The sequence below is a fragment of the Hyaena hyaena genome, unplaced genomic scaffold, assembly GCF_003009895.1.
Source record: "Hyaena hyaena isolate Hyena2069 unplaced genomic scaffold, ASM300989v1 scaffold_915, whole genome shotgun sequence".
Classification (NCBI taxonomy): Eukaryota; Metazoa; Chordata; class Mammalia; order Carnivora; family Hyaenidae; genus Hyaena; species Hyaena hyaena.
This window is the reverse complement of record NW_024081550.1, coordinates 532741-560012: the sequence shown is the minus strand read 5'-3', so window position 1 is coordinate 560012 and position 27272 is coordinate 532741. Positions and strand designations below refer to the sequence as shown.

Sequence of the window (27272 nt, the reverse complement as noted above, 5' to 3'; positions counted from 1 at the left end):
GAGTTGGGAGCTGGGCAGTCTCTACTCAACTTGCATGTGTGTTGACATCTATAGCTATATGTAGATATAGATATGCATATACTTATACATATGATCTTGGATATGAGCCAATTTGATTTGTGAGCTCAAAAAAATGAATGATGTGGCCATTGTTTCACTTGTCACTGTCAAGACTGACTAGGAATATTCTCTGCAAACACTTTATAAATATTAGGTGTTTATAAAACACGTTTCTTTCATAATAACTGTGTAAGTGCCATGGATTTATTTTTGCACATAAAATGCTGAAAGAACTCCTGGGACTATTTAATGTCAAGTCATAGAAAGATACAGAATATATGGAATATCGAGTCACAGTTAGTGGCCCTAAAAAGTGATAGCATAAAAATGCACAAAAATGTAAAAGTATTTGTATACAATGCTCCTTTTCATCGATTTTAGATTTATGCTTTCAAATGCCTGGGGAGCTGGGTATCTACACTGAATATAAATTCCTATGTTTCTCAATGGAAAACACTGTAATTGGCTAGCCGTGACATACAGAGTAAATTATTTCAGATCCAGCAAAATCAGACAATATATTTCCTTTCAAGAGCTATTTTGACTATATAGTACATTTATACAGTTCGCTGCACTTTCAAACTTTAGTTATTTTGCTTGAAGGTATGAAGCAAGAAATCTAGTAATGTTAAAAACAAATACACTGAAGGTTTGAATAACAAAATTACATAATTATATTACATGAATGTATTCATATTCAGTCACAAACAAAAAAATAAAAAAGGACAATTTCCCTGTTATTGAAACAAGTTAATTACTAGCTAGAATTACTAGAAAATGAGAAAGAAAAATTAAACTTGCCTTTAAATTCCATTTTTAAATTGTTTAAAAAATAGCCATAATTTAACTTGCTAAGTTTAAGTAGTTTTCCTTTAAAAAAAAAAGAGCTTAAAATTTTTAAATAATCAAATTTGTTTTCCAGTAATTTATAAACACATTTTCTTTGCTCTGTACTTAATGTTATCATGACATACAAATCAGCAGAACTAGGGCTTCATGACAAAAGCTAAAAAGGAAAAAATGACCTTGGACAGTTTCTTAACTTCTTTGCATTTAATTTTTCTGAACTGTAAATGAGGATAATTATTGTGTCTAACATAGTGATTTTTATAAAGTTAAAGTAATAGCTTAACTAATTTCAAGTATTCATTTAAAAACATATGTAACTCCAAAAAAAGTATTGCTCAAAACTCTAATTTGGGGCGCCTGGGTGGCTCAGTCAGCTGAACGTCCGACTTCGGCTCAGTTCATGATCTCACGGTTCGTGGGTTCGAGTCCCGCGTTGGGCTCTGTGCTGACAGCTCAGAGCCTGGAGCCTGCTTCAGATTCTGTGTCTCCCTCTCTCTCTGACCCTCCCCTGCTTCATGCTGTCTCTCTCTCTCAGAAATAAATAAAACATTAAAAAAAATTAAAAAAAAAAACAAAACTCTAATTTGATCTTTTATAAAGTTATTTACATTTTTTAAAATGCAGTTTTTTGTTTTTGTTTTGTTTTGTTTTTAGGCTTGAGGTTTTAGGCTTGAAGTTGTTTTCTGAAGTTGTTTAGGCTTTAGTGTCTCCTGAGACATTTGATTGATCTTTATGAATATTTCTTCCATAAGTTAGATCAACAGTAGATAAACTCATACTTCAAAAGACCCAAGGTTCTGGTAGAAGTTTCCTATACACTATTTTGAGTTGTTTCTAAACTTTGCAACATGAGCTGATAAGAATCCTTAAGAAAATATTACTTTTAGCATAATGATTTAAAAGCACACAAAACATGGGAAGTTATTATTGGATAATTTTTTTAAGAAGGGGAAATGGCAATATTTCAAACCTTGGAAATATAAAAACTCATTCTTAAAGAAAATATCTTTAATCTCTTTCTCTGACTATATATATTTTTTTTAATGTTTATTTTTGAGAGAGAGAGAGAAAGAGTGTGAGCAGGGTAAGGGCACCGAGAGACAGAGACACAGAATCTGAAGCAGGCTGTCAGCACAGACCCCAATGCGGGGCTCAAACTCACAAACCATGAGATCATGACCTAAGCCTAAGTCAGATGCTTAACCCACTGAGCCACCCAGGCACCCCTCTCTGACTCTCTTTTAAACTAAAGATTCTAACAGGACACCAATTTTATTTTGACTAGCAAATTTAAGCATTTCCCATTTCTTTTTTTTTAATTTTTTAATGTTTATTTATTTTTGAGAGAGAGAAAGACAGACCACAAGCTGGGGTGGGACAGAAAGAGAGGGAGACACAGAATTCCGAAGCAGGCTCCAGGCTTCGAGCCGTCAGCACAGAGTCTGACGCGGGGCTCAAACTCATGAACCGTGAGATCATGACCTGAGCTGAAGTTGGATGATTAACCGACTGAGCCACCCAGGTGTTCCTCCCATTTCTTTTCTGTGCAATTAGTGTACTTATTTCCTGCATGACAATGAATTTTTTTAGAGTTCAGTTTAAAATTTTTTCTTAATTCCTGGATATTTGCTGACATTAATTTGGTAGCTCAATTTGACAACTCTAAATGAGTAGTTGCACATACAAAATAACCAAGGAATTATTTAAGTATGGTATAGACTTCATGGGCTCACCTGATAAGAGCTTTTTCTCCAAAGTATTCTCCTTTCTGCAGTGTCTTTATCAGTTGTGGTTGATCATGGCCCTCTGTGCTCTGGGTGACTTTTACCTAAATGATGTTAAACAATTAAGAAGAGAGAGAAAGAGAAGGAGGAAAAAATGAGAATCTGAACACATATTCATTCAACCAGACCCTCTAGTATATAAACTTGACTGAAAGAAGGAAATAGAAGAGCCTTTGCTTTCACTTTGTGGTAGTTAGGACAATCTAACTACAGTCAATTCATTCGGAGGGACTGAGAAATCCTGTGATTTAACATGACCAAATGACTCCCAATTTGTAAGAGGAAGGTTTGAAGGTTCTCCATTCAAATCCCACCTCCCAAAGTTAAAAAATTTTATGTGAATCCAGCGATTCCTTCCTAGGGATATTCAAAGCAAATACTAATGTTCTTGTGGGAACTTCTATTACTGCAAAAAGCCAGAGAGTTGACCAATTAATCAAGAATAAGGGTAAGTGTCAGGAGTTCTGAATCGGGTATCCATGACTGTTGAATCCTCTGTTTTACCCTCTAAACCTGGATGAAAAACGTGGGTATGGAGAAGGGCCATAACTTCATGGGTGTCTCAGTGTGACCCACAGCCCAGGAAGGTTTAAGAAGTCTCACAGCAGAACCAAACAAAAACTTCAATATTCCTTGTTTATGGCTAGACTTACACCAATTCAACATGATAACAAGGCTTGCTTAGTGTTGATTAGAAATTCTGAAAACACGGAGTCCAGGTAGGAGAGAAATGATAAAAAAAAAAAGTGTTTCTGAGGTTTGAAACTATTTTGTTACTTTTTTTTCCTTCATTGGGGGCCCATTTCAAGGTTCGACAACAAACCAGTTTACAAAGGGCAATGGCTGAATCTCTGATGATAAACCCTTCCATGGAAGAGAGAATATTTGTAAAAACTGGACAGGTTATGGATGTAGGTGCTCAAGATTTCACTCTTTCTTTCAATATTTCACAAAGGCCTTTTATCTCTGAACAACACTGTAAAGAGTCAACACAGGAACAATTGGCAACATGTTATCCACTCACAATTTAAGTAAAGAAAAAGATCTACTGCATATAAGAGCATAAAACTTCCATCAGCATCCAAACCAACTTGAGCTATGGTATATGAAGTGAAGTTCTGAGTCCCATCTTTCTACAGCTTTATGCCCACCCACTGCTGTCCTCAACTGCTGAGTTCATTCTCCTCCACCGGCTGCTTGTCACACCTGCTGGATGGAAAAAATTTACAGCCCTGTTCCTGGACCATTGGTGTGATTGAGAATCAGGGATAAAAGGGATCGTAGAAAGAATCTAGTCATTTTATACACAATGAAAAGAGATTCAAAGAAAGTCAAGAGACCCGCCTAAGGTCACTAAGAAGTTACTGTCTCAGCCAGAACCCATGACAGCTCTCCTGTGCCCCCAAACCCAATGCTAAGACCAAACCCCAAGAAATTCTTCTGAGCAGAGGCGCCTTTACCTGTTCAATGCAGAGACCTTCCAGTGCTGCGGTGCAGAGCAAACTAATGTGAAAAGACTTCACGTTTTACTTTTAAGTAAGCTTTAATTCGTATTTACCTTTCCTTTTGCTAAAATGAAGAATGTACTTCCTTCCTCGCCCTCTCTAATAATATAATCTCCTTTGTCATAGTATTCCTATTGGGATGAGAGAAAAAGAAAAGGTTAAATTCAGTGGAGACATCCTGATGAAGGCATAAATGTAACAGAACTCTTTGTGCCTCTGAAATGAGCATCCCACGCCTGTTGCTTTTATTTGTTGTTTATTGTCACTGTAGTCTTCTTAAGCATCACAGTCATAAACAGTAGAAAATAAAGAGGCTTTTGCTTTATTACCTGTATTTCTGTTTGTCTTTCACAGAAAAAAAAATCACCTGGAAGACTGATTTTCAGGCACGGAGACTAAAGAACATGCAGAGAAACGAGAAAAGCAATAATCCCTGACATACATGTGGGCTTTCATGGAAAGAATCAAAATACAAACTGTTCAGTGATCTGTAACAGCCTGAAACCAGGCCTCAAGTTTAGAAAAAGAATATCTAAGAAACTGAAAATATTATCCCCAGCAAACATTAGGAATATCAGCCTCAACTTCTAATTCCTTGAAGGGCAAAGGCTGGGAAAATTTGCAGACACCAGAAGTAGCTCTTTCATACGGATTCTTTTCAAAGATGTATCATCATAAAAGATCGACCTTAGAATTTTTCACATGTAAATTCTCTTCTTCAAGGTAGGTTTGTCCTCATGAAATCTCAAATTGTCACATATTTCTTTGGTTCCCTCATATATGTGTATGTGAGTAATCAGAGAATACTTGGGCAGAGAAAAGCCATTCATCCATATGTCAGCCCGACAGAGCAATTCAGTCTCTCAGAAAATAAAAGATGGATTAGACTGTCCACCTCTACTCCACTTAAACATTGTCTCAAAGTCATAGAACCAAAATGGAGCTCTTAATTATTTCTACAAGCAAAAATGGGCTTTTCATTTACTTAAAAAGGCATAATTAACAATGCCATAGCTCTCTCTTATTTTCCTTTTAGATTTGAAAGCAAAATCCAGACAAAGCTACTTTTATGTCTGCTGTATTTCAATATCTATTTTGGTCATTGACTCGTAAAACCTACTTACATTTTTTAAATAAATGTCACTCCTAATATGACTAAACCTACCTTTTATTTACATAGCACGACATACATTTTACAAGATATTTCAACATATGGAATGAAGCATAATATCTTAGGGAAAAAGGTACTTTGAAACCAAACAGGTCTAGATTCAAATCCCAGTTCTGTTTTGAATTTCAAATAAGAACACTTACCTTTAAAGATTTAGAGAAGCATATTAGTTTTCTATTGCCGCTGTTACAAATAACCACACATTTCTTAGTGGCTTAAAAAACCACTCATTGTTATCTCACGGTTTCTGTGGGTAAAGGAGCCCAGGCACAGCATGACTCACCTGGATTTTTCTGTCAAGGGTCTCTCAAGACTGAACTCAAATTGTCAGGCTGTGTTCCTTTCTGGAAGCTCTGAGGGAAAATCCCCTTTCAAGCTTAATCAGGTTGTTGGCAGAACTCAGTTTTTTGAGGTTATAAGATAAGTTCTCACTTCCATGCTGGCTCTTAGCCTCTTAGTTCCTAGAGATCTCTGTTAGGTCCATGCACAGAGCCCCCTGGGTTTCATAACCAGCAATGGCTCATCAAATTCTTCTCAGACTCGAAATCTCTCTTCCACTTAGGCTGCATCTCTCTCACTCCAGCCAGAGACAATTCTCTGCTTTTAAGGGCTCATGTAATTATATTCTTCCCATCTAGATAATCCAGAATAATCTCCTTATTTTAAGGTCCTGAACCTTAATTACATCTGCCCAGTCACTTTTTCCAGGTAACATAACACATTCACAGGTTCCAGAGATTGAGCTCTGGGAGATTTGGGGGAGGGAGAGTCCATTCTGCCTACAAAAATAAGCCAATTAAACACAATGTTTTGGTGCATTAAAAGCACCTGAAACATAGTAAAACTAACTGCCATGTTGAGGAGGAGGATGATAACAGTTTGCTTAGCTGTAACTTAAACTTTCTGAACCTCAGTTTACTTTGCTATAAATTTAAAACCATATGACCCACCACACCTAACTTTGAGATCGTGTTCCTAAGCACCTGATAGCATATTTTGTCCATACTAGGCACCTGGTGACTGTGAGTCTCTGTGAAAGAGCCTGTGAGCCCATCATCAAAGCCTTCCACACTACACATGGCTGACCAGGTAAAATGCCTCCCTGTTAGCTGTGGCTATGTGATTCACTTCGAGCTAAGAGAACCTGCACAGAAGTGATGTGTGCCACATCTGTGCCAGGTCAGTGAGCCATATCAGGCAGGTGTCTTCACAGAGAGATCTTGGGAGAGGCTCATGGAGCCCTCGGCTTGAGTTCTGAACAGCTCTGTGCAGCCAACTGGGACTATCCTCCCTGGATGGTAATGTGAGCAAGAGACAAAGCTCTACTTTATTTGGAAAATGGTATTTTGAGTGTTTTGCATCACAGTTTGCTTACTCCAACTCTTTATTCTTTCTCAGTTTAGCTTTATCACACACGTTCACCACCTACAAGCTCAGTTTTGCCGTTGAAAAGCCCATAGGCCTTGGTGTCTGAGTGAGAAGAGAGACCACCACGCCACTGCAGGTCAGCATCTCCCTTATGCAGCTAATGTTCAGGCCTCTTCCCTAGGAAGGCTGGTGTCCTGTCAGATGTCTGTTTCAGAGAGTCTGCTCTATAGTCTCTCCTATTCCCATCCGAAGCTCAGTCCCCACTACCCACATGGAACAGAAGGAACATGGAGAATTTCTTTATTTTCTTTTTCTTTTTCTTTTTTTTTTTTAATATTTTATTTATTTCTAGGAGAGAGAGAGAGACAGCGTGAGTAGGGGAGGGTCAGAGAGAGAGTGTGATTCATATTCTGAAACAGGCTCCAGGCTCTGAGCTGGCAGTCAGCACAGAGCCCAACGCGGGGCTCGAACCCACGAACCGCGAGATCATGACCTAAGCGAAAGTCGGACGCTTAACCGACTAAGCCACCCAGGCGCCCCATATTTTCTTTTTATTTTTCAATTGTTTATTTATTTTTGAGAAAGAGAGACAGAGTGCAAGCGGAGGAGGGGCAGAGACAGAGGGAGACAGAACCGGAAGCAGTCTCCAGACTCTGAGCTAGCTGTCAGCACAGAGCCCTACGGGGGGCTCGAACTCATGAGCCGTGAGATCATGACCTGAGTCCAAGTCAGAGGCTTAACTGACTTAGCTACCCAGGAGCCACAAGAACATAGAGAATTTCTAAAGTGCTGTTAGGCTGTTCTTCAGTTATTATTATTTTTTAATCTTTATTTTTTTAATGTTTTTATTTATTTCTGAGAGAGAGAGAGAAAGAGAGACAGCATGAACAGGGGAGGGTCAGAGAGAGAGTGAGACACAGAATCTGAAGCAGGCTCCAGGCTCTGAGCTAGCTGTCAGCACAGAGCCTGACATGGGGCTTGAACCCACGAACCATGAGATCATGACCTGAGCCAAAGTTGGATGCTTAACTGACTGAGCCACCCAGGCACCCCTGTTCTTCAGTTATTATAAAGCGTTTGGTGTGTGCAGATGTGTGGCTTTAATTCCTGTCAGAGAAGCTAAGGGGAAGCTTAAAAGGGATCACTGAGAAAGAGCTTTACTGTTTCTTAAGGGGCAAACTTCCTAGCGGTATTTTTCCTTGGGAAGATTCTTTGTCACCCAAAACCATGGGAGGAAGATAAATAATACCTCCCAGTGTGTTGACAGTAACTTCATAGATCAGAAAAGGCTGTGGATGTAGGTCAGACCAAAAATACATAGTGGTAAGCATTGGCTCTGATGCTAGACTGGCCAGTGTTTGTCCACTGGGGAGTGCAGGCAGTCTAGCCAGGGTGGTCACCAAGACCAAAAAGAGAAATGCAAACAGTGTGGTTACTGTCCTGTGGTTACACTGCAAAGGGGTCCCTCATAGGACCAAGAAGCCATAGATCCTATCTGGTGGAACAGCAATGATTTTCAAGCATTTTTGACCATGACCTACAGTAGGAAATACATTTTATCTGCACACCCAAATACACGTATGGGAGTATGCACACGTATAGACATTTATATAAAATCAAAACATTCAAATAATACTAATACGTACTACTCTGATAGTTTTTAAAAAAAGTTCCCACAAATTAATTTCATGATCTACTAATGAGTTGTGACCCAGAGTCGGAAAAAGATGTTTAATTTTTTTAATGTTTATTTATTTATTTTTGAGAGAGAGAAAGCATGAGCGGGAAAGGGGTAGAGGGAGAGGGAAAGGGAGAGAGAGAGAGAGAGAGAGGGAATATCCCAAGCAAGTTCCTTTTTGTCAGCACAGAGCCAGGCTTGGGCCCGATCCCACAAACCGTAAGATCATGCATGACCTGAGCTGAAATCAAGAGTCAGAGCCTTAACCGACTAAGCCATCCAGGAACCCCTGAAAAAGATGTTTCTTAAAAAAGATGGAAACCCCTAAGAGTAGTTACGGAGTGTACAGCAAGAGGGAAAAATAAGGAAGTCAATACCAGGGCAGACTAAGAGGTAAAGGTCAGAATAAAACTAAAGAAAAAGCAATAGTTAATGATGCAAAGAGGTTTTCACTGTAAAGAAAATGCTCATTCTGTGATATCTAGAAAATGGTAGAACTTGAATGCCTATAAATACTATCTAGAAAACCAGAAGAAAAACCAAAGGTGAAGGAGAACAAAGACCGAAAAGCAAGCCTAAGGCTTCCTTAGAGTCTTTAGTGTGTGGCAAGAAATCTTCATTACAAAGAAGTATTGATGATCCACAATCAGAAGTATCTCCCTCTCCCTCTCTCTCTCTCTCTCTCTCTCTCTCTCTCTCTCTCTCTCTCTCTCTCTCTCTCTCTCTCTCTCTCTCACACACACACACACACACACACATTCCCTGCATCATATGACTATGAACACATGTTGGTTGTTTAAAAAACTGTATAGTTATTTGGGTTGTTACCGATATTTTCTTTTGTTTGCTCAAGTATGACAGATAAAACATCTTAGAAATTTTAAAGCAAATACACCTGGATCAGGTGGACCCTCATCAACCACTCATGCAAAATTTAGTAGCTGACTGCTGATTTCCAAGGAACTAGAGCCTACAAAATGAAAATGAACAGAACTTCCTCTAACTTGGGTGAGCCAACTGTTTAGCCAATCTGTAACTGAAATATTCAAAGAGCCCATAGAGAAATGGTCTATTTGCCCTTATTTTGTAGATGAGAAAACCCTTATGCTTATCATAATTAATTGATAGCGATTAGTGAAAGAAGCTTGACCATAAACATTAATCTCCAGACTTTGGACTACTGAACTTTCTTTTGTACCTAACTGCCCCACCTCTAGCCAACTGGTCCATAAACAGGCAAAATCCACAATTATCTCAAGTTTCTTTATGACTCCAGATGTAATCATTAAAATGAGAAAACCTCTGGTTTTGTAGGTATTAACAGGAACTATAAGAAAGAAAACTAGATTTTTTTAAATTACAAAAAACGGAAAATTCCTGAATGAAGAAGACAGACTATGGGCAAGGCTCTAAATATACATATTCTAGTCATAACTTTAAACTAGTGGTTCTCAAACTTTAAGAAGCATAAGAATTACAGACGTATTCAGTGTGCATTTCTGGGCCAATATCCCAGAGTTTCTGATTCAGTAAGTGCGGGATGGTACCTAGAAATATGCCTCTGAAGCAGCGCCACAGGTGATGTGAGTAAGGAAAGGCAACAACATTCCATACAACCCCACCCCTACCCCGCTTCTATGACACCCCCAGTTTCATGAAAGATGGTACGTCAGAGGCACAGTACAGAGGGTCACTGAGTCACATACCAAAGCTCTGCAACAAAGGGTGAGGTGATATTTCAATCAACCACAGACAAATCCCATGCTTCCTGTGTGTGTGAACAGAGACTCGGACTACTTTTGCGCTCCATACTGCATAACTGGCAGGTGCAGAATTCACATTATCATTTTCATTACCATTAACACTTGTATTGCATTCAGAATCTGTATCATGCTTTATGATGTTCATTAGTTAACTCTCGAATATGTTGGTACTATTTTCCCATCAGAACACAAGAGGAGGCTTCAAGGGGATGTCTGCCGTGAGAATTGAAAGGACTGGGTGATTTAAGCTAAAGCAAGAAATGTAATTGGAGCACTGAACAATTGGAACCATTGGTCTAGATGTTCAATGGTCAAAGTCTTAACAAACACTTCAGGTCAACTGCTTGGTAGTGGGAAATTCCGATACCCCTTTCCTGCCCCCACATAAAAATTAAAAACCTTACAAATCAATCCCTAAACAGCAGGCCAGATTCAGCCTGTTTTTCTCAAAGATCACGGAGCCAGTTTGCAGGACAGCTGGTCTTGGAACTCAGCAGGCGCTCCGGTATAACTCCAATGCATTAGTGATTAGCTGTTGTCAGGACCCTGTTGATGGGTCATTAGTCCAAGCTCTGCTGGTAAATTATGTGCTTTTTCTTAGTGTTAAATAGATCCCATTACTCCCTTGCTAATCACTTTTGCATTTGAGAATTTTCACACGCTATAGAGACACATTTGTTTGCCAGGGACGCATAAAGAGCCCTTTATAAACCGTGCTGCTGTCTGCAAATGTGGAGATATAATAAAGCCTTTCCAGGGTGCTTTAAAAGATGAGAACTTTCAAACTCAAATTGTATGTTAATTAATACTGGACTTGTGCCCCATCTATATATTCTGTAGCTATTGCCTGTGGCTGCTATAAATATGTCTAATTTACCATTTATTTTTAATGATACTAAATTTTAATATTTGCTGTCAGCATGGAATTCCCCTCTGGTGAATCTACTCTATTAGTATTATATTAAAAACAGATTTTCTCCGTTAACAACAAAAGAAAATATATAGGGCTTCTCCAGCTTTACAAAAACACATACACCCTCCCAGAAATTAGGATGAATTATTAATTTGTAACATCTGTGATTGGGTAATGTTACATTGGGAAAATCCCAAGAGATCCAGGGAAAGCAGTCCTCCTGAAATGACTTCATTTCTGAACACTCTGGGGACACAAGGCCAGGCACTGTGTCATCATGGCCTGTCCTTGATAAACTGCTGGACAGCTTCCATGAATTGTAAATGGAAACATTACTGGTGTCACTTACACTTAAGGATAAAATGGTCAGTGCTCCCTTCTCAACAGATATTAGTTTGCATTGCATATTGTGATTGACAGAGGCATGAATCTGTCAACAATCAGTCTTGCAGGGATTTTTATATCTCCCACTGAGAACAGATTTACAAAAGCTTCAAGTCAACATGTGACTTCTTTACTATTCCTCACCACCTTCAAATTCCATAAAAGCCATTTTGGTTTCAATGAAATTGACCCTCCTCGCACCAAAAATCAGAGACAAATTACTTGCTTCGAATTTTAATCTCTGAAATCTGAAGAGGTTTTCATATAATGCATATCATTAGAATCCAAGGTACGTGTTATAAAAGCTTTATTCACAAAAAGACTTGGCTAGTCTTGGACTAGAACCAACCAGCTAGGTGATGCCTCTTCTGGGTTTTTGAACACATTCCAATATGCTGTTCTCCCCTAGATGTTAAAATAGGTAAAGTGCTTCTTAAATGCAGGGGGTTGTAAAATGTCTTTTCATGGTGTAGAGTTTTCAAGTATGGACTTGTTTCATACCCTGCTTCAGAAGACTGTCCCGGAAAGCTCCAACATATCCTTCTCTACACCATAACCTAATGAAACATCATTGACTCCTTTATAACAGAAAAACTCTATATGGGAGTGTGATATTAACTGCAGAAAATCAAATGCCTCTTGGGTAAGTCAGATTAGTTTCATAAAATATACTAAAAAGGTTAGAGTATGTAAATCAACTGTCACTTTACACATGCAAATCCAATTTCCTTTTATACATTTCAGAAAAGTGGCCTAAATGCATCCCAGCCCCTTAATTTCCTGTGAGTTGATCTAAAGTTTTACACAATAGAAAAAGGCTCCTGGTCTCTGGAGACAGGCGACCTACTGACCTACGATCTTTTCCTTTTTATTCATTTACAGTGCTAATAATAACTAGATTATAAAGTCTTTTAATAAGGGGCGCCTGGGTGGCTCAGTTGGTTGAGCATCCAACTTGACCTCATGGTTCATGAGTTCAAGCCCTGGGTGGGACTCTGTGCTGACAGCTCAGAGCCTGGAACCTGCTTCAGACTCTGTGTTTCCCTCTCTCTCTGCCCCTCCCCCACTCATGCTCTGCCCCTCTCTCTCAAAAATAAACATTAAGAAAAAAATTTTAATAAAGTCTTTTAATAAAATGTACTTTTTCCTTTAAAATTTCTTACCACTTCCAAGCAGTCAATGATCTTGGTTAATTTATCTTCAGGTAAATTCTTCAGCAAGGATACACTTCAAAATTAAAAAGAAACCTTTAATTATCTTCCTGAATTAAATATGCACTTCTGTGTAGTTCAAAAAAAAACTTTACCTGATCTAAAAAAATGTAAGGCACTTTAACTTTTTTCAGAATAAACCTCCAAAATATATCACACATAAATAACTGAATTTCAAATACACTGAAATTATATAACCACATGTAATCACAGATATTTATCATAGGCAAATAAATAAAGACAGTACGATACTATAAGGGAAAAAAATGAAATTTTGTCTGTTTGGGGAAAAAAACCACTTTATATTTGTTGTTGGTTTCCAGAGTGAATTACATCCAGAAAAGCATTTCTTGGCATATCTCAGTACCTCTTTTATTAGCATGAGTGAGGAGCTCTGCTTTCTGAGGAGGATCTGATTTTCATCTAAATCTTTGTAATTAAGTAAAGGCTGAATCCAGGGGGAATGTAGGAATTAGCATGGAAATGATCTTGATTATTAATCATACGGTACCAACTTTTAAAATTAATAGTAGCCAGGGGCATGTAATAGGAACATTTTTACAGATAGTAATAATATACAGAAATGAAATAGAATACTGGAACTTATTATGTGGGGAAAAACATCAGAAATTTCACTCAGTGTGATTAACCAATCAAATGATTAAATTGTTCCTTTAAAGAAATGTCTCCTCTACTTTACCCATTTTAACTCAGGACTGTTGACATAATTTCTATAAGATAAAGACTTGTTTCCTACCATATAAAACTTGATGCCCCTAAAGAAAAAAATGATTCTACTCCAAAAATATATAATTGGATCTAATTTAAAAAAAATAACTCTAGTTGATCCTTGCCCATGTGCACAAGACACTTGGCTAAGAATGTATCAGAATCGTTTGTAATTGCAGACACCCCTCAATTGGAGAACAGATAAATACACTGTAGTAGAGTCAGATAACCAAACTCTACAATAGGAGAAATGACTGCACTAACCAGATGGATGAAATAGGAAAAAAAAATAGAAAAAATGACTGAATATGTACCCCAATGTTCATAGCAGTACTCTCAACAATACCCAAATCATGGAAAGAGCCTAAGTGTCCATCAACTGACAAATGGATCAGACGATGTGGTTCATCTATACAATGGAATACTACATGGCAATGAGAAGGAATGAAATCTGGCCATTTGTAGCACATGGATGGAACTTGAGGGTGTTATGCTGGCCGAAATAAGTCAGGCAGAGAAGGACAGATACCATTTGTTTGCACATATAGGTGGATTAGGAGGAACTTAACGGAGGACCATGGGGGAGAAAAAGGGGGAAAATAGTGGGGGAGAGGGAGGGAGGCAAACCATGAGAGACTCTTGAATGCTGAGAATAAACTGAGGGCTGATGGGAGTGAGGAGAGGGGAAGGAGGTGATGGGCACGGAAGAGGGCACTTGTTGGGATGAGCACTGGGTGTTATATGGAAACCAACTTGACAATATAAGAAAAAAAAAGTTGAGTTGTAAAAATAAAACCATTTTTTTTTAAGTTCAAAAATAGGTTAATTGAATCAAGCTAGAGACAAAAGCAATAAAGACTACCAAGGATTGACTTCCAAGCTTCAGAATACAGACCACTCCATGGAGACATGGAGACGCACGTAGGAGGCTGGGGAATGAATGGGGAGCACATTCAGAGGCAACCCACAGGGACTGGTTGAGTTATTATCCCGTTTGGCCTTTGCATGAGTGTCGTTCATGAGCTTTAAATGCTGACCTGTGTTGCTCAGTTGTTGGCTGTTTAGATAACCTACACTCAGGTAGAGCTCCAACATGATAGCTGAGGCACTGGTTGGCATATGGGTAAGGCACTTACTCATCATTATTGCAGCTCTCTGCCAGGAGTCCTTATTATCTCTGGGGAGGGCAAATCAGCAAGATTCTATAGGAGAACCCTTAACACCTGCAATGTTCTACTGATGATTAACCAGGCATTCAATCAATACTTATTGAGTTCTCACTATATACTAGGCTAGTTATGCAAAGTAAAATCACTATAATTAAAAAGAGCTTAGAATTTATTTTTTAGAAATTGCAGGATATTTTATTATTACCACTTAGCACAGGTAACATTTCATTACAGTATGTACTGAAGTTTTAGAGATTGTCAAACCCCCTCACCCACCAAAAAAAACAAAAAACAAAAAACAGAAATAGTTTAAATAAAGAATGTATATTCTCAAAAAAAAAAATCTTTGTATATGGGTAACTGGCTTTTTCAGTTAGATAGATATTTGTTTCTTTCTAAACTGATGCATCCGAGTTGTTGAGGGTACAGAAAAGTTCACAGAATATGTACCAAGGATCTATGTCATCATGACACACATAGTAACATTTCTGGCAAGTTAATTTGCTACAAATAATAGTAATTTGGAAGATGGTGTGGTTATATAAATGAGAAAAAGAATGACTCAAGTAAAGCCATTGAAGACAGTAATATAAATTACTTTTAGTATTAGTCTAAGCAAAGCATTATTAGAAAGATGATCTTTTGCTATCCACTTCCAGATTGTAAGATGTCTTTCAAAGTCAACTGAGCAACCCCGGTGAATATCTTAGGACTTTTTACACATTTTTTATACTATATACCAGGACTCCACTAATACAAAAGCACAATTAGTGAAAGATAGTAAATAAATCAGTGTGCAACACTAGTTGGAATTAAATATAATGTTTTTATATATATAGTGGCCTTTACGGTGAGGGAATACTTTTGTTCCTCTGGTTTAGTCATGTGGGAAATGCTTAAATGAGAAAAGTTCTAGTAAAGTAATATTGTGTTAAAGACAAAATATCCACAATATAACTACACCATCTTCTACTCTTTCCAACAATGTGTTATTCTTACCTTCTGAGGAAGTTTCTGTACTGTTCATCTCTAGCTTGAGCTGTCCTTCTCATTATATTCTGGAATACCTCTCGATCTAGTGCCCAAGTTTTAACATTGGTAATAGCTTTAGAAAAATCAAGAAAATAATAAAATATTGTTTAGCCCCACATTAAGAAAACATTCCAAAATGTTAATTGATAAATTTTTCATGTATTCTCATCAAATGATATTTCTTGGAAATTGCATTATTCAACATGCAAATGAAAGGAAATAGCGATATAAATAGTGGGTAATTTTATAAAATCATCTTTGGCTTTGAAACGAACCATGATTTGGAAGTGAGTAGCAAAAGATTTCCTTTCTAATTATGTTTTGCTTAGGATGATATCAAAATTAGTTTGCAATTCCTAATTACATACTACATCATCAGGATGTATTTCAGATTTGTGCTGTGATATAAGAGAAAACGAGGCAGCCTGTAGCTAATCCAGAAAGTAAAGAATTCACAAGCAGATAATTGAAAGTTAAAGATCTGAGTGTATGAGTATGTTTTTATGTCTTTTTATGCTGTTCAGACATTGTAGCTAATGAGAGCCAATATATTTTTAAGGATCTCTATGGTTACTTTTGTATAAAGTGCATACAAATCATTTTCATGGAAATTATGCAAGACAGTGTTTGAGACTCTTTTATAGGAAAGACGTGGAAAAGCAAGAATAAAATCTAACAAGGAAGAAGAACAGAAGTAACAGCTCTAAAAAATCTAGATGAAATTACAATTGTAATTTTTTTAAAAAAAGAAGTAATGAGAGCCTATAAAATAAATCAAAATCCAAAGCTTTGGTTTACTAAACTTGGGAGTGAATTAGATTTATCTTGACAGTCTTATTAAAAATACAGATCTTTATGGGGCACATGGGTGTCTCAATAGATTAAGCATCCAACTTTGGCTCAGGTGAAGATCTCACGGTTCACAGGTTCAAGTCCCACATCGGGCTCTGTGCTGACAGCTCGCAGTCTTGAGCCTGTTTCAGATTTTTGTACCCCTCTCTCTGTCCCACCCCTCCTAAAAAATAAATAAGTATTTAAAAAGTAAAAAAAATCAGATCCCTAGGCTCCATTGCCAGAGATTTTGATTTGTGTTTGGAGTGAAGCCCCAGAATCTGCATTTTTAAAATCAAAACTACAGCAATTCTGTGACACTTAACCCAGTCCTAAACACTGAGAAACACATCTAAGTACTTCTGCACAAGATTATTATGAATAAAATCCATAAAAACAGGAACCCTTAAACTAATCCCAGAAGTCACTCATGAAAACTCTTGTTAATTACTTCACCTCCTTTTGGATATTTATATATTTTCATTGGTTTCATTAATTTTTCTGGTTTATAATATGATAGGAACATCACGGAGAATGAAAAGCAAACATTCTGGATGAACCAAAGGCAAGTGTTTACAGAGAAGAAAAATGAAGTGGCAATTATAGCAAACATTGGAATAATTCAATAATATAAAGCCATTTTCATATTTCATATGCAGGCACCCGATAGAAAAGTTCTCTTAAATTTGAATTATTTAGACAAGTGCTTCAATATAAATCCTTTTATAAGCATAGCATTTCTATTAACAAAAGCACACAGGGCACAATGGGAGACAGAAATACTCAGCATTCAACAGTGACTTAAATTGTCATAAACATTGTGTAACAATTCAAAAATAGAGCATTTCATCCTCTGTTACCTTTCACAGAGGCAGTTCTTGTACAGTTGTATAAAATGGCTAGTTCCCCAAATGTGGTCCACATAGGGATGGATGATAGCAATTTCTCCCCTTGGAACACCTCTAGTCGACCCTCTGTCAAGCAGAATTTAGGAAAAACACAAATAATCCAAATAAATTATAAAAGTAAGACAATCAGCAAGTACACAAAGCATACAGGCAATATCTCTTAGGATTCTCCTTATAATATAGTGATTGACAGAATAGACTGAAAGCAGCTCTCCCCTTTACTCACTATTAGCTGATCACATTGAAAGAAACGGTTACCTACTCTGCCTGGGGTCCTTTGTCGGTAATGGGGATAATAATAATAATAATAATATTTACCTTGGACAGTTGTCGTGAGCATTAAATAAGTTAACATAGGCAGGAAACTTAGAACAATGGCTAACATGTGGAAAATGCTATGTTAGTGTTAGCTAATATTGTCATTGCTACAAAGTTCTTTCCTGCAAGCAGTGGATGGCAAGTGTTATATTTAAAATTCATTCAACCCCATGAAAATGTAGCACATAAAACTATTTCTCTTGTCCAAGGAACACAAGAATTACTGTATATCTTGAAAACACACTAGCTGTCCACACAAAGGGACAGACTAACTTGTTAACTAGAAATGCACTGACAGCCTGGTTCTGCCCAATCGTTGGCTGTGTAACCTTGCGTAAGTCACTTCACCATACATGCATGGTTGTCTAGCCCCTCAATCACTGAAATGAAGTAATAAATGACAGTTGCTAAGAAAGTGCATGCAAAAAACAAAATCAAGAGAATGAGAAGACAAGCCACAGGCTATGAGAAAATATTTTTGCAAAAAGACACATCTGATCAAAAATGTTCTGCAAAATATATAAAGACTTCTAACAACTCGACAACAAGAAAACAATCTGATTAAAAAGTGGGCCAAAGAGACTAACAGAGGCTCACCAAAGAAGATAGACAGATGGTAAATAAGCATATGAAATGATGCCTCACACCATACATCATCAGAGAAATGCATATGAAAACAACAAGAAAATACTACTACATGCCTTGTAGAATGGCAAAAAATCTGGAACACTGACAGTCTCCAGTGTTAGTGAACATGTGGAGCCAGGGGAACTCTCCTGCATTGCCAGTGGGAATGCAACATGGGACAGTCACTTTGGAAAAGTTTGGCACTTTCTTACAACATTAAACATACTCTTACCATATAGTGCAGCGATTGCCCCCTTAGCATTTTACCCAAACGAGTTCAAAACTCTGATCCACACAAAAACCTGCACACAGATATTTGTAGCAGCTTTATTTATGACTGCCAAAACTTAGAAATGACCAAGTTGTCCTCAATGGATGAACAGAGAAACTGTGGTACATCCAGCCAATGGAATATTATTGAGTTCTTAAAAAGAAATGAGCCATTGGGGCATTCACTTTCGAATGTCCCCTCTTTGTAAAGAGATCGAGGGCTTTGCTACTATTCTTCCTTTCTAATCTTGTATTCTAATAAACTTTGCCTGCTGCTTAAAAAAAAAAAAAAAAAAAAAGAACTATCAAACCACAAAAAGACAAGGAGGGGCCTTAAGTGCATATTACTCAGTGAAAGAATTCCATTTAAAAAGGCGACATTACATACTCTATAATGCCAGCAATATGACACTCTGGAAAAGGGGAAACTATGGAGAAAATGAAAAGATCAGTAGTGGGGTGCCTGGGTGGCTCAGTCAGTTGGGCATCTGACTTCAGCTCAGGTCATGATCTCACGGTTTGTGGGTTTGAGCCCCACGTCGGGCTCTGTGCTGACAGCTGGCTCAGAGCCTGGAGCCTGCTTTGGATTCTGTGTCTCTCTCTCTCTTTCTGACCCTCCCCTGATCACGCTGTCTCTCTCTCAGAAATAAATAAAACATTAAAAAAAAAAAAAAAAGATCAGTAGTTGCCAGGGACAGGGTTGGGGTAGATGAACGGGCAGAGCACAGAGAAGTTTTAGGATGTTGAAAACACTCTGCATGATATTATGATGACGGATAAATGTCATTATACATTTGTCTAAACCCATAGAAGGTACAAAAGCAAGGGTTAACCCTATGGTAAACTTTGATGACACATCAGTATAGGTTCTGCCTTGATTAAAAGAAAGAAAAAAAAAAAAGCACCATTCTGGTGAGAGTTGATAATGGTGGAGGCCATGGTTGTGTGGGGAGAAGAGTTATATGGAAAAATTTCTAGATCTCCCTCCAAATTTTGTTGCATACCTAAAACTGCAACTAGAAAACTAGAAAAAATAAAGAAAAAAAACTAGAAAAAATAAAGTCTTATAAACATGAGAAAGAAGAGTGCATGACACTAATTTTTATCAAGGCAAGAGCTGGGGAAAGGGAGTGGCAGTATTTCAGGCAACCTCCTCACAATTCTCTGGCCCCAGTGATTCTCTTCTCCTCTTCCTTTGAATGAGTGTAAATAAAACCTTACCTAACAAAAAGTTACATGCAAAAAAGACTTACATTCTTAGAGGGGGGAAAATGGTGGGTTATTCTCTTTCCCTTGAAGAGTTCATCTTTCCTTCTCCTCATTTACCACTAAGCAGCTCTGGGTCATCTCTGCCCAGTCACTCATTCACCAAATCTGATTTGAGTACCTATGTCGTAGCAGGAAGTAGTACAACTGCCAGAGAGACAGTGGACGAGACACAAAAGATACTTATTCTGGGGGCGCCTGGGTGGCTCAGTAGGTTAAGTGGCCAACTTCGGCTCAGGTCGTGATCTTGTGGTTCCTGGGTTGGAGCCCCCTGTTGGGCTCTGTGCTAACAGCTTAGAGCCTGGAATCTGCTTCAGATTCTGTTTCCCCTCGCTCTCTGCCCCTCCCCCACATCACTCTGACTCTGTCTCCCAAAAAATGAATAAAAACATTAAAAACATTTTTTAGTTACTTATTCTGATCAAACTTATACTGTAGTAAGAAAAAAAGCTCCATTTTGGCTCCAAATCCTACAGATACAATATAAAATTTAATAATTTCTCATTACAACTAAATTCCATTACAACTAAATTGAAGCCACTTACTGGTGCTGTCAAGTTTATATCATGGATCTTAATGCATTTCAAGTATTTTTTCTATTTGAGTATGACCCATGGGCCTTGGGAAATACTGAAGAATTATATGGAACACCAAAGTTTAGGTTAAATATGCTTTTATTATTTGTTATTCATGCTGTATATTATAAAGGGGAAATTTTTAATTAACTAATTTGCTCAGTTAAACCAGGCAAGTCAGTCCTTAGATAACGCCATAATTAATTCAAATAAGAAACTGTCTAATTTTCATTTCCATGTGTGCTGTACCCCTGATCTCAATGACTGTATTGATACTGGCTTCTGTTCTAACTCTCCTCTTCCTAGTCTTTCACTGGAGTTACTAGCAAGAAACAGAATGGGCTGACATGAGTTTCCCATCTTTTCCTAGCAGCTTCCATAAAAATTTGCTGAGTTAATAATTTATCTTTTCATGACAGAATGTCTGGTGTTGCTGAAGTAGAAGTGAAATGGCCAAGAGAAAAGTTGAAAGAAGGGGAAATTTCTCTGGGTCATCTCTCCCTAAAAACTTGAAGGTCGGCTAAATTCAGATCATAGAATTAAAATAATCCTTGGGTGAATAATTACTTGAGAACGACTGTAAATATAATCTACAGAGATGTTTACGGCAAATAAACACCAATATTTATGAAACTAGCATGTCTAAAGAATCAGAGCATATGAAAATAATCTTTTATACAGTAGAACAATACATGTTTATTAATTTGGTTGGATAGGCAACTTCCTCACTACACCTAAGGCCGCCAAGGAGACAAGAAGCATGAAAGCATTCGAAGATTGCCAGGAACTATAGTATAAAATAAAAGGCCAAAGATGTCTCAGTTTACCACTCCATCTGAGGAAGCCACTTTAAATTTCCCCTGAAACTCAAAAAGTTGGGACAATTCAGAAGTTGAGAAGGTGTTCAATAAATATACACTCTGTTCAGATAACTTCTTGTCTCTATGTCTAAAATCATTTTTTGAGTACCACTATAGGTATGCATTTGATATGCATTTAAGAAATCCTTTGCCTATCTGATTATTAAAATCTACCCAGCATATAAACATGTTCCTGTAATTGTATATGGATAAAACCATTCAAATGGTTCTAAACACACCCGTTTTAATCTTAAGGCATTCCATTTGATGCACATGTTGGTTACATGTACCGAAGTGATCTTCTGAAAGCATTCGTATATAACCAAAATATTTTACAGAACCACAAAAACAATTGTTTTCTTTATCCTGCTACAACATCCTAAAAATGTCAACATAAGCAGCAGTATTTTAAATAGAAACACCTTTTTGCAGTTGCTGGATAAAGTGCATTGTGATTAAAAGTACGGACTCAAGTCAGATTGTCTAAATTTGCATTCTACCTCCACCACTTAAGAGCTTTGTGGCCTTGCATAAAGTACGTAACTTTTCTGTGGCAAAATCCACATGAGTCATATGGCGATAACAGCACTTACCTAACAGAGTTGGTGAGAAGATGAAATGAGATCTCAATATTAAGTGCTCAATAGGCTGCTTCACATATAAAATGCACTCAGTAAATATTATCACCGTTATGATTAGATCAACAATGTTACTATTTCATGAGCTCGTTCTGTTATGGTTTTGTACAGAGCAACTGGTTTTGCATTTTTATAAATGTTTGCAAAAAAATCATAAAACAATAGGCAAAATATTTGTTATGTAAGAACTGGAACTGGAAAAACCTGTGAAACCCACCTGCTAGCACAAAGATGTGGTTTCCTGGTTCTCCTTGCTTAATAATATAACTCCCTTGCTGGTAGTTTCTACCATACATGCATTCCACCATGTCTTTGATCTGCTGAGGATCCAATCTCTTCAGAAACTGATTCCTATTGAGGGCATCTGTAATGAGCTTCTTCTCGCTGGTGCAATGGAAAAGGGAGATTACGTTACAATTAATGAAAACCAAGTTTTGCTGTTTAGATTTACTTCAGATTCCTGACATTACTACCTACATACTTACAGCTTTTCCAGCAAGGAAAACTTCTTCTAGCTCCATCAACACCTGAGCCGTATAACTGCCCTATTTTACATATACAACCTTTGGAAATATTTTTGAATAGTTTTCCGTATGGTATTACATCATTTCACTATCACTGGCTGCCATCATCACAAATGTAGCATCTCTCAAGATCCCTAGATTAATGTCAACCACATGATACATGATTTTGTTTTCAGATGAAAAGAAAATCTGGTTGGTTGGTAGGTGTATTTAAGAGGTTACAACACAGTACCCATTTTATTTTCACTTATTCATGTATATTTGCACGCATAGTGCTTATAGTACTAGTCATTCTATACCTTTTTTAATCTTTACCACCATCCTGTGAAATAATCACTGTTCTTACTCTATGGATAAGTAGACTAAAAAGCAAGCAACTTATTCCCTCTAGGATTTAAATCCAAGTCTGTGAGTCTGAGGTCTATATGGCTTCCATTCCATCTCCTGCCTCTTCTGAGCTAAGGAAGTCGGCTCCCTTGGGACTCACTAGGTTTGATCAGACATAGAAGGTGATGGTAGTAGTCAGAGTTTTCCTAGACTTTGACTCTTGGAATATCTAGACTAGACAGAACATGTATTTCCAATCTCATAACCTGTTCATTCCTCAAATCCAAGACCCTCTTGTTGATAATCATAGAATACTCTGTTTTCTTTTGGAAGAGAAGTAGCTTAAAATAATTGCCCAATCTTAATTACCATAAATTTCAAATGTTTTAATTAACATACTTTATATGCAGCTGTTATAGAATTATTGAGCTGGCAGAAAAGCAGCTTTGTGGGCTAAGTCAGACTCTTTGCACAACATACTTGCTTTCAGTCAAACTCAGCATGATTTTTTTAATGTAGCTTTTTTTTTTTAATTTTTGAGAGAGAGTGTGAGCAATCACGAGCAGGGGAAATGCAGAGAGATGGAGAGAGAGAGAGTCTCAAGCAGGCCTCTTGCTGTCACCTCGGAGCCTGATGCAGGGCTCGATCTCACAAACTGCAAGATCATGACCTGAGCTGACATCAAGAGTTGGCCACGTACCTAAGCTACCCAGGTGCCCCAAACTCAGCATGATTTTTAAAAACAGGGTTTTTCCCCTGTATCTCCCATTCAAACTCTTCCCTTCATTAGCTTCACTGTTTCAAAATGTGCTGTTTTTCTACACATAAAGTTCTGAAACATAAAATAGACATCAAGTAAAATTTCACGGTTTTGGAGACTTCCTTCAAAACCCCATCCATCAGATCATTAGGCTATAGTAAGAAACAATGAGGAAACCCCTTCTGCCCTATAGTGGCTCCACTATCCTCAGAGCCAAACTCTTTGAGTACCTTGAGAACTTACTTCTTCCTGCAACTAATTTATCAAATCTTGTCATTTCTCTTGACAAAACAGCACTGTTATCCATTTTAGTTTCCATTCTCAAGGATGTCGCCACAGTCCAAGAAGAAAAATTTTAAGTTGGGAAGACTTTATTAGCTTCTTTTTTAACATTTCAGTTTCTAGCCTCTTTCCCTCATATTCTATTCTATAGTGAATTATCAGATTAATCTTGCTAAAACACAAACTTCATCCTGATCTCATTTTTCTCTCCCCTGCTAAAGCCAAAAAATCACTCATTTAGTATATACTGAGAAAATACTTTTGCTACATATTCTCAGAGCAAGCAGTAGAACTGTGAACAATACCAGGAAAGCCCCAGCTTTCACGGGCCTTTCACGATCTCATAACATTCCAGCCAGTGTTTCACCAATGCCCACATATCCTAATTTCCCAAAATATGTTCCAGGAAGGGCTCTTCCTTTATAAGCAAGAGTGTGCTGAGTTTGAACAATTTTGGAAATTTACAATGCATATTTTCAGAGTTCAAAGAAATCTTTCAGTAAACAAATCTGCTAAACCAATGTTTCCCAAACCTCAAGGTCTTTTATATTTACTTCTTCTTTTGGCTTAACTTCTAAGAACATTCCATGGAAGTAGTCTGAAAACCCTTTTGCCCATAGAAGAAAATCAACACCCACAATCTAGTATTCACCATTTCCCACCACATGGCTGTACTCCATCTAGTACTTACTTCATAAAACAAACCCTTTGCTATAGACAGGCTGGTATCTTCATTGTCTTCTAAGCCTGCCAGCTTTCTCTTTAGGCTTAGCCTCTGTTTCATCCTCCAACTTAACTTACTTTCTTCTCTCCTCAACTAGCCCAAACCTTATAATTATCCCTTGTGATCTAGGTAAGGATGCTGTAGCTCACACAATCTTCCAACTCTACTCTAAACTCTTAGAGTATTGTATTCATATCTACTAAATTCAACAAATGTTATCAAACATTTACTTAGGATATAAAAATTAATTACACGTGGTCCATGGACTCAAATTCTTTAAACTTAATTTACTGTATAACCATATTATAATATTGTATTATTAGAAAAGAGTTCTCTCTATGACTTTTTCTCCAAACCAGGTTATAAATTTTTGAAGGACTGGGTCTTCTCTTGAATTGTCTGTTTAAGAGGCAGCATATAGCAGTGACTAAGAGTATGAACTTTGCTGTTCCTTCTACAGCTATCATAGGCAAGCTATTACCAGAACTCTCCCTGCTTGACAAAACAACTACAAAAGCTAATTATATTAATATATTTGCAAATCTGTTTGAAAGCACTGGAGACCTATCAACATAACAGCTTGAAAAGCCATGATCCACAAGAGAATATGGGGGCTCTTGGGTGGCTCAGTCAGTTGGGCATCTGACTTCAGCTCAGGTCATGATGTTGATGGTTCACAGGTTCAAGCCCCATATGGGGCTCCGTGATGACAGCTCAGAGACTGCAGCCTGCTTCAGATTCTGTTTACCTTTCTCTCTGCCTCTCCCCCACTCTCTCTCTCTCTTTCTCTCTCTGAAATGAATAAACATTAAAAACAAAAAGAGACTATGAGCTTGACATTCACATCTGCTTTTCTCTTCAAGGCATTTGCTGATTTGTAGTCAGCACTGAGCAGATTTTTGGCAGTCTCAAAGGATTGGGGAGACCAGAGTTAATGTTCAAGGCACACCATGAAGGAAGAATCCTGGTAAACATCTAAGATTTCATATGAGAAAACTGCAGGGTTGTAACCTATGAGTAACATCAGCCCAAAAGAGGCAAGCTCTGGAAAAGACTGAAAACCAACTTCAAAATGACAAATTCCTATTTTGGTTAAAATGATTTGCCCCTAGCCTAACTGCTGGTCAGAAGCAAAGGAAAGTGTTTTCTGTAGGATGTTCGCAAAATCTAGAGACTCAGATTTTCTCTAGAATTTTTCCCTAAAGAGTATCTGTCAAAATAAATCAAAAGTTACCAGGCATATGAGGGGAAAAGAGCAAATGACTGAAGACCAAGAGAAAAAACACAATAGAAACAGACATAACAAACCAAGATATTGTAGGTGTCAGACAGGCTTTAATATAATTGTAATTAATTATTTTTTAAAAATTCAACAACAAAATGGAGACTATCAATGGAGAACACAAATCTTTTTTTTTTTTTTATTTCAAATGGACATACATTATCTGAAGCTTGGAATTCGATAGACTTAAAATCCAACAAGACACAACTGAAAAGGATTAGAAACTGAATATTATAAGTTGATAGAATATATCTACATAGGCAATTAGAGAGAATATAGGATGGAAAATAATGCAATAAGAACAAAAACAGTACAAAACATAGGAGACATATGAGTCATCATAGAGAAACTGGACATAGGTGTACTCTGGGTCCCTGAAGAAAAGGGAAGAATTGGACTGAAGTAATATATATAAAGGAATCATATTTAAGAATCTTCTTAAATCCGTGAAAAGGTATCAAATCACAGACAAAATACACATGAACTCCAAACAAAACATACCTTTTAAAAAATCATACCTAGGATCATCATAGTCAAACTGCTGAAAACCAAATAAAAAGAGAAAAATCTACAATGCAGTTAGAGAAGGGATACATTGTCTCAAATAACCAACAATATAACTGACTTACTCCTCAACTGAAATAATGAGAGCCAGATATTTGGAATATCTCCAAAAAGCTTTAAAATGCCTATTTCTAGTATCTTTACCCAGTGAAAATTGCCTTTAAAAATAAAAGCAAAATGAATACATTTTAAAATGTCATTCCATCGGCAACGGACTCATAATAGTGGAGCGCTCCACACAAACAGAAAATGATCCCAGATGGAAAGTAATAGATGTTAGAAGGAAGAAAGAGCAATGGAAAAAGTAATAATGTGGATAATTAAGAAAGCTTGTCTTTATAGCGGTGCCTGAGTGGCTCAGTCAGTTAAGAAAGCTTGTCTTTATAGAAAAGTAATAGCATAATAGCAATACTGTGTTTAAGTGTTTATCATGTATGATAAACACAATATTTGAGAACCACAGCCAAGTTGTGAGGGGGGAAGGATGGCCATAAACATAATTTAAGGTATAGGAAGTGATACAAGTACTAATCTACATTAGAAATTTAATAAATTAAGGAAGGATGTTATAATTTAGGGTAACCTCTATAAGATCAGCCAAATAATGTTTCATTAGAAAACTAACAGAAAAGAAAATGGAGTAATAATATATTTAATTTGGGGACCCTGGATGGTTCAGTCAGACTCTTCATTTAGCTCAGATCATGAGTAGTGGGATTGAGCCCTGCATAGGTGCTTAAGAGTCTATCTCAATCTCTCCCTCTCTCTCTCTCTCTGCCCCTCTCCTCTACTTGTTCTCTCTCTCTCTCAAAATAATTAATATATTTAATTAAAAAAGAAGCCAAAGAAGCATAACATATAAGAAACAAACAGAATATGTTAGAGTTAAATGCAAACACT

General features: G+C 37.3%; 1 protein-coding gene across 2 annotated transcripts in view; it reads right to left on the bottom strand.

Annotated features, from left to right (window-relative positions):
• Nucleotides 1-27272, bottom strand: part of PRKG2 (protein kinase cGMP-dependent 2) — a 100916-nt gene that overhangs the window by 47044 nt on the left and 26600 nt on the right. For both annotated transcript variants that reach the window (XM_039220856.1, XM_039220857.1), the window contains 6 exons: nt 22127-22293; nt 17308-17421; nt 15584-15689; nt 12639-12702; nt 4252-4329; nt 2643-2737 (listed from right to left, as the gene is read on the bottom strand). In XM_039220856.1, coding sequence (XP_039076787.1) covers nt 2643-2737; nt 4252-4329; nt 12639-12702; nt 15584-15689; nt 17308-17421; nt 22127-22293 — 624 coding nt within the window. The remainder of the gene's footprint in view (nt 1-2642; nt 2738-4251; nt 4330-12638; nt 12703-15583; nt 15690-17307; nt 17422-22126; nt 22294-27272) is intronic.